Source organism: Pungitius pungitius, chromosome 1 (assembly GCF_949316345.1).
Source record: "Pungitius pungitius chromosome 1, fPunPun2.1, whole genome shotgun sequence".
Classification (NCBI taxonomy): domain Eukaryota; kingdom Metazoa; phylum Chordata; class Actinopteri; order Perciformes; family Gasterosteidae; genus Pungitius; species Pungitius pungitius.
The window spans coordinates 16,053,201-16,066,861 of record NC_084900.1 but is presented as its reverse complement, the minus strand read 5'-3'; the positions used below and the strand labels follow the sequence as shown (position 1 = coordinate 16,066,861).

Genomic DNA, 13,661 nt, shown 5'->3' with positions numbered 1-13,661 from the left:
TTTAATGGCAGGGGGATGGGTCGAGTAATGTGAGAGAGGAGCGTGCACATTTTTTAAAACACAGCCTACCTGGAAGCTGCAAAAAAAAGATCTACCTCAGTGGTAAAAACCTCTGATGATTTCAAAGAAAAGGCAGCTGTGATGTTCAAGCCGCCACATGTCTTTCATCCTGCGATTCACTGCTGTGTGAAGCGTCACCAGAGGACTTTAAATCCACTCTGATGACACGATTGGCACGATGTGCGCAAAGAGAAGAAAACACATTACAGATTCATGAAATCATCTTAGTTTTAACAGCTGGGCTCAGATGATGCAGTATTCGGGTGAGAGGTGAGCGAGGTCCCCGTTGGGAAAGAGACTGAATACATTCAGTCGGAGCCCACTGGGCGCCCACTGAAGTTACTTCAAACCAACGCTTTCACACAAAAACAGTCGCCGCCCGGTTGGCTGTGACGACCCGACCAGCGCACTCGCTAAACAGCACGACGTCAGCCATCTCCAAAACGTACCTCTTGTAGAAGTTGTTGTGTGGGTGCAAGCACAGCACGTGCCAGTAATCCAGGCAGAAGGCTTTAAACTTCCACATCCTCGGCTCAAGGCGGTCAGCGGGGCGGAAGAGCGGTGGACGCGTCGCCGTCAAAAGAGCACCATGGCACCGCGAGTCCCTGCCGAGTCCCTCGGGACGTGTCCCCCTCAGGAGCTCCAAGCCCGGACGACAGCCGGAGCGGTTTTAACCCGCCCAGAGAGACCACATGACCGCTGGAAACGTCTCGGTCATCACCTGAGAGCCAGGAGACCAGGCCTCTCAGAGAAACCTTCCTCGGGAGCCGTTTGGACACTGTGACCAATCTCAGTGCCTGACTCCCTAATTTAAGCTCTATTTTGGCTGCCTCGTCGCTCTTTTAGCACCGATTTAGGTCAGCCAGTCAGTCTGTCCTCCGTGCCGGTCCCCGAACACAGTGCGTCAGATCAGGGTCCTCCGAGACACCTCTGCTGTGGCCGAAGCTCTGCACCTCTCTCTCCGGGAGGGCACAGGTAGCGGAACGGAGCCCAGGTGAGAACAGAGGAACCCACAGCGTCTTAACAGGCACGGACTCCCTCTCCTCCTTCCGCCGCAGGAACAAACTTTCCTCTCACTCCTTCTCCAGCCTCACGGCATCATTTCTCCCCGTTTTGTCCCCGCTCCAAGTCGAACCCCGCACCGCCTCCCCCCCGTCTCCGTCTCCTTCTCCGGGATCCTCTGCCTCTCGCTCTCTGCGTCTCTTCGCTCCGAGCCGCTGCCATCCACACAGGACCTCCCAGAAATGTGCTGATTCTGGTTGCTGGGCAACACTAGCGTACTACCGAAGCTTCAAATGGAAGCCTTGCAGAGCAGGCCCGCGATTGGATCGGCTTCTCGGTCGGGGAGGGGCTGCTGCAATGTTGTGTGACCACATGAGTTTATTCACAGGATTTCTTTAAATAAACATGTGTTTCAAGGGCTCTCATGTTTTAGTAAAAAAACAAAAAAGGGTCGATTTTACTGGACTCATCAAGGTCACAGAAGGACTGCAGATAACAGAGATGCACACACATTGCATGAGCAAATCCTCAGGTACGTTTACTGACATAGATATGGCAGAAGTATGAAGTGTAATGGCAGAGGTGTGCAGAGAGAACAGCGTGTTCGAAAGAAGCGTGTGAAAATGTGCTGCAGTGCTTGTGGAGCGGTGACGGTTCGACGCATGGATCGCTGGACTCTTTCCCCGCGAACAAAAGGGGGGGGGTTTGCACTTTTTGTAACACGAGCACACTGCTGCCCTTTCTCTGCCTGCTCGCACGCTGCAGTGCCACCCAGTCCCAGCAGCCGCCATGAGAAAAGGGGCCCTCTCATCAATATTCATCCCACTGTCAGACTCCAAACACACAGAAACCGCTGCGCATGATCACAAACAAGTTGCTTATGCAAACACACGCAGCCAAGTACGAAAACAAAACAAACAAAAAAATAATCGTTTGTGTGTACTTCTGCATCAACACACTGACTGGTTTAGTTGGATCTGTTTCGTCTGACAAGCAGCCTCTGCGGGACTCCTGTCACACACGTCCTGGCACAATCTGAGCTTCCTTCTGGGTTTACAGACAGAGCGCAGCGGCACAAAAGGGCCAAAGGGGATCTCAGTGTCCGTGTGAACACCAGAGGAATTCATTCATCTACACACAACATTCAGCCTTTTGTCACAACTCGGGGCTCCTGATTTGCACACATCTCACAGAAAATGATCACACGCTGATGGAGTTTCCTTTCATCTCTGCATCTGTTCATCTCAATATTTCGCCAATGAAGAAAAGCACTCAGAGGGGCCGACCTTTCAAATTCTGTCGGTTGTCTTTCTGTTTAAATGTCTGCACTTGGGAGTTCAGGCGGTCACACACAATTTGCTGGAAAGTAAAGACACATTTAGAGTAGATTATCAGATAATATTCAACCGCGGAGGACGATCCCGCAGATCAAATCCATCGGCCCGCAACTAAGAATACAGCTCCAAGGTGAGCGACTTAAACGTGCTTCGAAAAAGCACACGATCTCGCTCACGAGGTCCACGGCAGATGGAGAAAAGTCTGCTTTCTCTCAGCGGCGAGTGTGGCTGGAAAACCAACTGTCACAGTGAGCAGAACCTTCTCAAGTCTGCCAAAAAAGGCAAAGAAGAGCAATGGATGCAGCACCAGCTGGCATAAAACACAGGTGGCTTCTGCTCGAGCACCCGCGCTGGTATTTGGTATTTGGCATTTGCACAACAGGGACGCATTGGGGAAGGAGCTTCGGCGTTGGTCTAACCAAGAACTTCATTGGTCAAGGAAAGCCTTCATGAAAACTTACATTGCTTTTGCTTTCAGTGTTTCGACAGGGTCAGTTTATCCATGACAAGCCACGCATTTCCTATACAAATTAGAGATTGTTGAATGGGGAACACAAGAGAACATTTGGGAGGAGCGTGCATCAAAGACGCTGATGATGGTGACGTGTTTACATGGTGCTTCACATTTTAAGCCCACCAGGAGTCAAACACCTTCCCTTCCACCGCCGCGATGCCAATTTAAATGACAAAAACCAACGTCAGCGCATTTCTGCAGAGGTCAGACTCAAAGTAATTTATTTAATGGGCCACATTTGGAAATATGACAGATTGTCCACTGCAGGTGGATCAATATGAATCAACAATGCTCCAAAGCCTATTAAAAGGACAGATCAATCACAACAGACCTCATTTGATAGCCTTTTGTTGCCGGTGCATCCTCCTGTGGTGCACCGACGTGGACTTGCATTGAGGCCCCCCCCAACCCCAAAACCACGGCCCTATCCAGCCCCCCGCCCTGCGACTGACAGTCAACCACTGATAAGCTGCCCTGAGGATTTCACCGTGATCTGCTCTGAGCGGGTGATGCGCTGTCAATAAGCACTTCAAAAGAAAAAAGGCCTGCTGTAGAAAATCCCCCAGTGTATGTTAGAAGGGGGGGGGGGTATCTAAGTGAAAAGGATCACTGGAGAAACAATGTAATGATTACACAGACAAGTGAGATGATTCACCGTCCTGCACAAAGAACCCGACGGAACGATCGACTCTCTTTTAACCTCACCCTCACCCGTCATTGTGAGGCCTTCCAGCAAACGGATCCACTCAAAAAGGCAACCAAAGAGGGACGAATGCAGATCACACATGAAACAATACTCAGCATCAATCCCAGTTGAACAAAAATCCATGAAGAGAACTGGGATTTAAAGTACAGAGACGGACATAATGTCGGCGTGAAGGACGGTGAAAGGATGCGTTAGAAAAGTCCCCCCCCTGGTGGTCGATTGGAGTAGCTGTCTGTGCTTTCAGAACTTCTTGCGAGAAAATGAGGGCACGTGATGAGATGGAACGAGGAGTGTGACAGCCGGGCTGATTCACTCGGGAGCTCATCATCACCACGCATCATGGCAGTGGATCCATTTCTCGCTGCGAGAAGCATTCGATAACAGTGGCCAATGGGAGCACGCCAGACTACAAAAACAACGTCTTTAGGCCATTAAACACGGTTTTATGTGAACATCAGGATGATTTACACTTTTCAACCGTAGCTCGTTGCATACGTGGCGCGCAGTTGTGCCTGTGATAAAAAACACCACCCGGGTGAGGAGATACCTTTACTTTCAAAGAAGGACAAGTATCTGGAACGAAAAGTTACTCTCGTCTCGCAGTGGCGAAACAACCGTTTGCCCCCCTGGTGTAAAAGCATCCACGCAGAATAGGTGGAGGAAGAGAAAGGAAGGAGATTGTGAAAGACAAAGAGGGGGGCGGGAGGGGGGGGGGGGGCAACAGAGAGAAACATGCTTTGGGGAGAGAAGTGATCCATAGAACACCTCACTCCTCCATGTTTAGCTTGGTATTAAAGCCGAAAAGCACAGACGAAGACAAAGAAAAACAAAAGCAGAGGAAGACGATCCGCCAGCTGCCTTGCAGGCCTTTCATAACCCGAGGCAAGGTAACAGAAGTGACCCCTTTGTCTCCCCCGACAAAGGGGTCACACTTAAACACAGCCCGGGCCGCTTTTGTCAAAAGGTCCAACCGCGAACGAGAAGACATGATCGTACGGCCCGTTGAATCCCGTGTGCAGGGTTAGGACTGAGCCTATGTTAACACGTGAATACGACTCACGCCGAAAGCCCCTGATAGGATTAACCAGACTCTTATAAAGTAATCGGATACAGAAGGCGCAGAAATCCCAGAGTCATGGAAGCAAAAGACATGTGCGGAAAGAATACACTCCATTTGTGGATCGGCAGACCCCGTAAATGAGAGACAACGCGTGAGGTCGCGTTCTCGTGATAACTCGTGGCTAGCACACAAAGGTAACACTGTTGATAAACACATCGGGTTTTTATTTTTGGCCAGAAGAACAAAATGTTCTGGGAGGCGCGTCCTATTCTGAGGCGCCCCACTCTCGTCCGCGCTGTCGCTTCTGATGTTGCCATCGGCAAAGGCAGCAGCAGCTTGTTATGGGGCCGTTTTAGCCCGGCGCGGATGCATCAGACACTAGCTACTCCCCTGAGGAAGCTCCGAGACGTCCGTCCGTCCGTCCGTCCGTCCGTCCCCCAAGCAGCTCCCTTGGTTTCCAGCATCCGGCTACAGAGGTTTTAAGTACGCGGATGCCAGCCTTGGAGCTGGGCCGCTCGACTGCTGCGTCGTTGCGCCCCTGTGAGGCGATTCCGGCCGACCCGACGCACCAGACAGTTTGTTACACAGAACCATCGCAAGAGAAACGAGCAGGCACCAGGCGGAAGAAATCAATAAGTGAGCCAGACGGGCCTCAGTACAATGACTCGAGTAATACCGACGGCTACAATCACGTCCACTTTGCAGAATGACTGCAGACATCGTTTGACAGCGAGGCGTCACACAGGTGAACAATCAAAGGGGTCATTATGCAGACGGGAAGTAACCCTGTTTTGACATGTGACTCACTTCAGCTCTATACAATCGTGCCGCCCCCCCCCCTCCAATCCACTGATGCAATGTTAACCGACAGCATGCCCCGTGCCAACCCATGTGCTGGCGACGCCACGCATTGCGTTGCGTTGTGCGGCAGTTGTTGTGCGGCAGCGGCGTGCGTCCTGCACAGATGTTGTCTCCCGGATGAGGCGTATTCAGAGCGATGCTGACAGCCTTTGTGCAGCACTCGCTCTCTCTCGCCCATCCTCTCACTCTCTCTCTCTCTCTCTGCAGACCCGGCAACACTGCGCTCTTACAGGCTACGGATCACAGTGGAGGAATGTGTCGTCAGGGCCTCGCGGCTCTGGTGACGCACTCCCATTTTTTTATTTTTTTTTAATCAGCGCGCGTCACTTGGAACAGCGGCATCGCGTTGAGAATCTCTCAGCCAATAAATGGAAATGGGCATTCCTGCCGTAACGGCTTCATGGTACGAATGCCCTCCGAGAGCGCGTGACATTATCTCAATGAAGGGTAAGGCCCAGTGAGGTTTATTGGCCACCTCGTCCGTTCAGTTTCACATATTCAGCAGAATCCGTGCACGGAGACCCGGGATGGCAATTTAGGGTTAGCTAGAGAAAATGTGGGTATCTCAAACTAGTGCATTACTGAAACTGGCATATTAGTAGAAAGCAAATATTCTTTTTTTTCCCATGCAGAAGACAGGTTAACAACGAGGCCAAGCAGCATATCTGGAGCAGATGATCTACTGTGCAGACATGTCCTAACCCTTCAGACACTAGCAACTCAAAGGCTTTACAGTATGCAGTGCCAGTGTGGTTTGATGTGTACTATTGATTCCTGCTATGTGATACAACTGCGCATTGCTCTGCGTCAGTTAATTATTCAACATCAAGTTCATTGTCAATCACAAGGCAGCATTAACAGACCTGCTATGATTGCTTATTATGAGGGCTTCTTAGTATACATCCTGTCCACTCAACCTCTGCATCCCTTCAGGCCGGATTAGTGAAGTGTGATGTCCTTAAAAGGCCCAGGAAGCCTTTGGCCAAGTGCAAGTTCTGCTCCTCTTGGCCCTCCAGCATCAGCATTCGGGGGCCTGCCAGCGGTGACGAAATGACATTTACAACCGAACGGACTCATCCCGCTTCAGCTCCTCATTAAGCGGAGTACTGGCCCGGCGCCGTGGGGCTCAGTCTGTGTGACCGACAGTCAGACCGACGCATCCCGGGCTCGCGTTCTCCCTCTCTGTCGATGTTTGACAAAGTCATCAATTTGCGCCCCGCTTCCCCCCCGGCGGCGCTGCCTCTCGGCCATGTCATGTGACCTTCTGTGGTTAAAAGTCTCTGTGGGCCGAAGCTGGAGGGAAAGGAGAGAAGTCGGCCACTGCCTGCGAGCCACGGACAGAACAAGGCATTCGATCGCCTTCGGAGCAACAACACAACGAAGCGCGCCAAGCAAGTGGAATTCCTGGGACACTGAAGGGACTTCAGACATGTGCTGTCCTGTGTGCGCGGAAACAAGGCGGCCGGTGAATGGCGCCTGTGAAGGACTCAGTGGGGACCCGTGAAGGTCTCATCTTCATTAGGATGATGGATCCCGATGTCTGGCTTTACATCATGACACGACGGGGTAATTCGGCTCAACGTAATGCATCAGCCGCTAAGTGCATGTGAGGAAAAAATGTGAGCATTACCAACTAACTTAAATGTGCCCCTGCGGAGGGAGCATCATCCTTATTCAGCAAAATACTTGTGGTAGGTAGATTGAGTGCAGAACCAAGAACACGCACACCCAAAAAAATAGCCACTGTAATTTTATCCCCTGTTTATCGCAGCAGATCTGACACATGATATACTGAAGTAGACATAAGCTTTGCAGACGGACTGCAGGAGTCATCGCCATCCCAAATAATAACAGCTCAGACCGCGTCGCATTTTACACACACACACACGCGCACAAGAGACACACTCACACCCACAGACATGCACGGCGGAAGCTGCGAGTAACTCATGTGCCAGCAAGAGCTGTCAAGAGCATCATCCACAAATGAGTCACTGGCCTCAGACACCCGCAGCTCCTTAAAAGCATCGCTCACATGACTCCGCTGTGACTTCACACACACGTCGGTGTGCAAATACAAAAATTCATCACGGCGAAAACCTTTAAATGTCATTCACACAAACAAAACACGCCACGTTTCCGCCCGGTCGCCCCTACCGGAGGCGGGGGGGTGGGGGGGAAAGAGAGGATGTTGTTTACTGAGAGCACCGGGACGGGAAACAGGAGAGGACAGGGCAAGGTCTGGATGCAAGAGGTGACTCAGCAGAGACACTGTTTTGTCTCCACGAGTGCGCGCACACACACACACACACACACACACACACACACACACCTCTAACGTGCTACTCACATGTCGTAGAGCTGGTAACCCATGGCGGAGCCCGGTCTGCTGGAGAGGGACCCGGGGTCTCGGGTCCGCCGGGGGTCCGTGCTGCTCACCACGGCGCGCCACACGCTGGGCTTGTCCATCCTGCGCGCTGGTCAGCGGGACTGCGGTGACTGAGACGGCGGCCGCACACGGGCTCTCTCGCGTTCACTCGCTCCCAGTCACAAACGCAGGCAGCCAGTGAGCAGTGTGTGTCTGTGTGTGTGTGTGTGTGTGATGTAACAAGGAGCGTCCAAGAGGCTGGCGGCTGTTGGGGAGTGGAGGGAAGGGGGGGGGGGAGGTGGGGGGTGGAGGAGGAGGAGGTGGGAGGGGCCCAAGAAAAAGGAGCAATCTGTTAAGTACTGAAGTGAAGCCTCTGATCTAAAGCATGGTGGATGCTGGGTAATTCTCCTCCCTGGTGCCGGTGCCCGAGGACACGACCTGCAGCAGAGCTACTGGGAGATGCTGCTGCTGCTGCTGCTGCTGCTGCCTCCCGTAAGACACAGAGAGGCATCTGCGTACCCCCCCCCCCTCCACCCTCTCCTCTGCGCCCAGTAGTACGGTCCTCGGCGGGGCCGCGCGATTGGCCGCTTGGTCTCCATAGAAACAGGAGGATGTGTCAGAGGCAGGGCTCATTATCGTGCCTTCTGCCCAGCTCCCTCCCATTTTGTTTCTCCTTCTCTATTCCAATACCTCTTCCTCTCACATACTTACTCCTCCTCCCCCCCCCCCCCTCCCCCATGTCCCCCCAGTCCTTCTGTCTTCTGAAATCAATGCTCTTTTCTCTGTAGGGTCTTTCAAAACAGATGAGCCTTTCGTGTCCGGTGAGGTAAAGCTGCCTCACAGCTCTGCTTAATTACGTCTTCAGAGAAAAGAGACACTCTGGGAGTAACGCAGAGAGGAGATGAGGGAAGCCGAATAACGCGATGATCAGAAGGGGAAAACAACATCGCTTGATAAAAGGTGTCCCACACACTGTGCTCACTCAGCTGTGGACTTTGTGTCGCCAGAAGTTGGTAAAAGACAATCCACTCAGCTTGCACAGACATTGCATCAACTACGTGTGATGCCCAAACCGGGAAGGAAGGGTGGAATATTCAAGCAGAATAACTGCAATATGGATAAAGATAAAAGGGAAAAACTGGGAGGTTTATGGCGGCAGAATGTAGAAAAATGAATAAAAGCCGGCGACGACCTATCACGAAACACATGGCGGTGTTGTTGACTCCTTCACCAAGCGACAGGATCCATGATGTAGGCAGGCGGGAGAGCGTCTATGGACACACACACATACACACACACACTGCTGGAGATAGACACCCGGGGCTGATGGCTTATCGAGTGTTAACGCCGAGGCGTCCAGCGCCGTCAGCCCTTTGTCTTTCCCTTAATGGACTTGTGCAGAGGCTCGTGTGCGTGCTCCGTAATTATCGAGCACAAGTGCCGATCCCTCAGACTCCGCCGCACACTTCACACAGAGCGCGTTGTGCGTCCGCTTGTACACACTCGTTTGTGTAAACTCGCGAGCGCAGATTGGGATGCAACACACACACACACGCACACGCACACGCACACGCGCACACGCACACACGCACACGCCACGTCGTCCATGTCCATCGCGCTTTATCCACGTTTTCCACTTTTCACGGAATATTTCCCGTAACAAGGAGACCGCCTTTCACACTAAAGCCGTTCACGTTGACTTGAAGACGGGCCACCTCCTCGTTTTCTGTGTGCTTCAGCCACAGACCACTCGAGCACAAGCCTACCAATGGTCGCTGTGTAATATGACCTGCAGGCTGATAGCTGACTGTGTGTGTGTGGAGGGGGGGCGGGGGGGGGGGGGGGGGGGGGTGTCAGGTGAGCTGCATTCTGTTGTGCATCAAGAGTGTCTCCAAAATCCCAAAGCAGAGTGTTAAGTAGTCTGCACACACACACACACACACACACACCCAGAGGAGTAGAGCGCATACATACATAAACAACCTTAAAGAAACAGTGTGTAACATTTAGGGAGATCTATTGACAGAAAGGCAATATTAATATTAGTGTTTTGTTACCTTAACTACCGCAATTGACGATATCTAAATGAATGTTCAAATGTGCTTGAAATCATTTTAACTTTAACATTTAGGTAAACGAACATGGTTACAACATCCTCATGTCACTGTGTGCGGCGTCCTGCGGCCCTGCCCACTCGAGCCGTGTTAAATGTGTGGCCTTTAAGAAAGAACAAATATTGCAAACGTTGGCCTTCTAGTGCCAAACCACCTTCTCTCTTCTGTCACCATATGGCCACTTTTAATCCAGCCGACGTGTGTGTGTGTGTGTGTGTGTTAGCTGCTGCTGTGCCATTAAGCCCGGCAGCAGAACAAATCCCATACACTTTTTATGCTGTGGACTCACACAGAAAGACCACCGCACAAGGCTTTTAGCATCACAGGGAACGCATGCTGACGGGTTCTGAGCCAATTGCCCAGCGTCCGTCTACCCGACAAAATGGATCCAACCGCAGGGATCACGAAGGAAACCTGTCCGACCACTCGGGACAGAACAAGAAGCAGCGCTCTATTTGCCTCAGCTCATCTTAAAGAGGGGTACGGTAAATAAACAGCTGCAATAATATATATATATATATATATCACAGGAGAAAATGTGTGTGTTCCTTGTTATATGTAGCATCTTCGGCGGGAGGTGTCGTCACATGGTGAGCCAAACTTCAGCCCAGAAACGCATCAGAGACAGAGAGACAGACGACTGACATCGGGGCCCCGGCCTTAAGAGTTGCACACCACAAGGTGGCAGTGCGTTGCTTTTCAAGCAGCCCGAGGCCGTCATGCAGTCGCCGATGTGTCGGGCTGCAGCACTCGCATCACCTGGAGGCTTTTCAAATCACGCCGGCGTCACGCGTGGTTTTGTCTTGAAATGTAACACCTGTTGCCAGACAGGCCGGTTACTTTTTAATACTGCAGAAGATCTGCAAGGATTGGCACGGAAACACGGACTCCCGCCAATCAGATTAACAACGAAAACACACGTTGTTTTGTAATCGAGCCGCTTTTTCCGGCACACGGTTTGCAGATTGCAAATTTGCTGCCAAACGATGGTAATTAATATTTCACAAGTCCCATGACCGTATCTGGGATAATGTCAGGGCCAATTACCGAGAGGGTGCGCTCGCTTCTGTGTGATTCACAGGCGTGATGTTGCAGCCTTTGGAGTTCTGAGTTCTGATAGTGTGTCAGAGGGGGACTCGGTTATTATGGCTTAATATGGAGTCGAGGTAATCTGAAGCTTTCACTGGGATTCACTCCTCTCGGCTGTAAGAAAAGCACAGAAGGAACTGAAAAAGAGAATTACCTAAAGGACACGTTGAGCATCATCCGACATCGAAGCCACTCGTGCTTTCTTCAACAAAGGTTTGAATGCAGGAAAAACAAACTCCGGTGTATTCAGACTTTGATCACGGATAATAATAACGGAGAAGAACAGTAAATTGTGACATTTGAGAAGATTATGAAATACTGCTGGTTAGATTTTTACCTGAGGCGACCCACTCTCAAATGATCCTTCATTTTGGGATTTCATTGGATTGGTCACTTTTCAGGAGACCTTCTTTTTGTTTTTCCATAGAACAAACAAAAAGAAAACGGTCAAATGTGGTGCATTTAATTTTAAACATTGTGTGAGTGTTAGCTACGTGGTCCAGGGAAGCCCATAAATTAAAATAAAACGTTTTTCAATTATTGCAACAATACAAAGTTTCCGAACTTTACCGTAAAAGATCTGAAATTTGTAATTATTTGAAAACAGATATTTTACAGCGGTAGGAAGTTGTGGACTGAATATCAGATCATAGACAACCTCATTTTAAATATGTCAGTCTGAATAGCGCAGGCACTAAAACACACGTGAAAATCAGCCAGAATTGACTAGTTATTATTGGTCAAGTAGCTTTTCTTAAAAGCGGACGACTGCCGTGAATAAAAAACTGTTATATACTGCAATTTTCTGCTTTCTTTAGCGGATTCATATATAAAGCAATAAAATCATTTTTTCGATCAAGTGTAATAAGCGGGTGAGCAGAGCTCAGTGGCCCAAAGAGACCCACACTGCTTCTGCTATTTAGGACTCGGAGCCACTTCCCAGCAGCCACATGGCCGAACGAACCCCGCTGTGAAAACTGCTTTCCGGCGATCCGGCTTCACGCCGCAGCTCGCAGCCTGTAATTACCTCTCGGAGAATGCGACGACGAAACAGACGCTGGAAATTTGGCTAAATCAAAAAACTTGACAATAGTACAAGCAGTGAATGACGAAAAGAAGGGTCCATTATAGAAATAATTCATACAACTGTATGAATTTTATAGGAGGAAAAAGCCGCCTTCCCTCCTCCAACCAGCAAATAACCCACTGGCTGGGGGAGGCAATCAATAGGCTCCACGGAGGTATTATGAAAGGGCCTGGAGATAATCATAGGTTCTGCTCCGAGAGACTCATTGACCATAATGAATATTACAAAGCATTTGAATTATTTAGACATATAACGGAGCCCCTGCTTTCAGATCCGAGCCAGCGGTCGGACGCCAAAACCAGAGCCCGGTGCCGCCGACACGGGGAGCAGCGCAACGATGACAGCTTTACGGCCGTTGGGGTAAAATCACCGGAGCTTCACGAGCGGGACGTTAACGCGCGCGGGAAAAGATTTACACCCCCCCAACCGCCCCCTCCCCGGGACCGGGCCGACAACCTCTGCACAACCTCTGCAAAGGCCCCGACCATCTATCTGTCAGGCCGGACGCGTCTCCTTCACTGAGCAGATGTAGACAAGCGCCGTCGGAGAGGAGGAAGGAATCCTTCTATCTGGAGATAGAAGAAAGATAAATCAAAAGATAGGCTTGAAGTGAGGAGGAAAAAAAGGGGAATGAGGGATGATCTTTGGTATTTAAAAGCATTCATTCATCCTTGAGCCGGGCTTGATGGGCGCAGAGAGGCCTCGACTCTGGACAGGAATGAACTACACGGCAGCTGCGGGCGATGAATACACAAGCTGGTTAAATCGGTTAAAACGCGCCTTGTCTTTGTGGAACACAGGAGCTGTCACAGAGGAAGTCGGGTCCACGCCGTCATCTATATTCCCGCGTCAGATGAAATATTCATTACGCTACTTTTTCTCGGTAGTTTCAAGTCGCAGCCGCGCGCTTTTAGATGAAATTCAGATTCTCCTCCCCGCAGTAAACCCAACAAAGCGGTTATCCACTTTGACTTTCTCAACCACGAAATAAAACACACGCCATGCTTTGACCTCTTCACACCAGAGCACCCTACACATCGCGGCTAAGAGAAGAAACAGAATGTTACGGCGGCTACAATGAGGGATTTGTCAAAAATTATGGAGACTAAAAGGGACAAAAGGGACTTCAAAGACATCATAGGGAAGCTGGTTTGTCGCTGGATAAAATGCATCTGGTAAGATAACAGCTTATTAGCATGTAGCTAAGTTAGCAAGCTAGCTAGCTAGCTAGCCAACGTGACTTGCGTCGTGCAAAAGGAGAGTCGTGGTTCACTTATTGGTTTAAAAACAATAACACATAATGTCGTTTTGACGAACCTAGCTGGAACATTTCATTGATTTACGTATCCTCATTAATTCCTGAGTGTTCTAGGAGCAAAATGGTTTACATAATTATAGCTCTGCCTTGACAATAATTTAGTTGAAACGATGTAAGTTAATGCTTTTGATGATTTGTTTCATTGTTT

The 13,661-nt window shown here is 50.3% G+C and overlaps 1 protein-coding gene across 4 annotated transcripts in view; it reads right to left on the bottom strand.

Moving 5' to 3' along the window:
- Positions 1-13,661, bottom strand: part of iqsec1a (IQ motif and Sec7 domain ArfGEF 1a) — a 61,375-nt gene that overhangs the window by 32,752 nt on the left and 14,962 nt on the right. Inside the window, exon 1 of one of the 4 annotated variants that reach the window (XM_037478193.2) lies at positions 7,888-8,131. The exons of 2 other annotated variants lie outside the window; for them this stretch is intronic. In XM_037478193.2, coding sequence (XP_037334090.2) covers positions 7,888-8,006 — 119 coding nt within the window. In that variant the 5' untranslated portion in view covers positions 8,007-8,131. Of the gene's footprint in view, positions 1-509; positions 1,333-7,887; positions 8,132-13,661 lie in introns of those variants that run through there. One more of the 4 variants, XM_037478195.2, reaches the window with a different exon arrangement.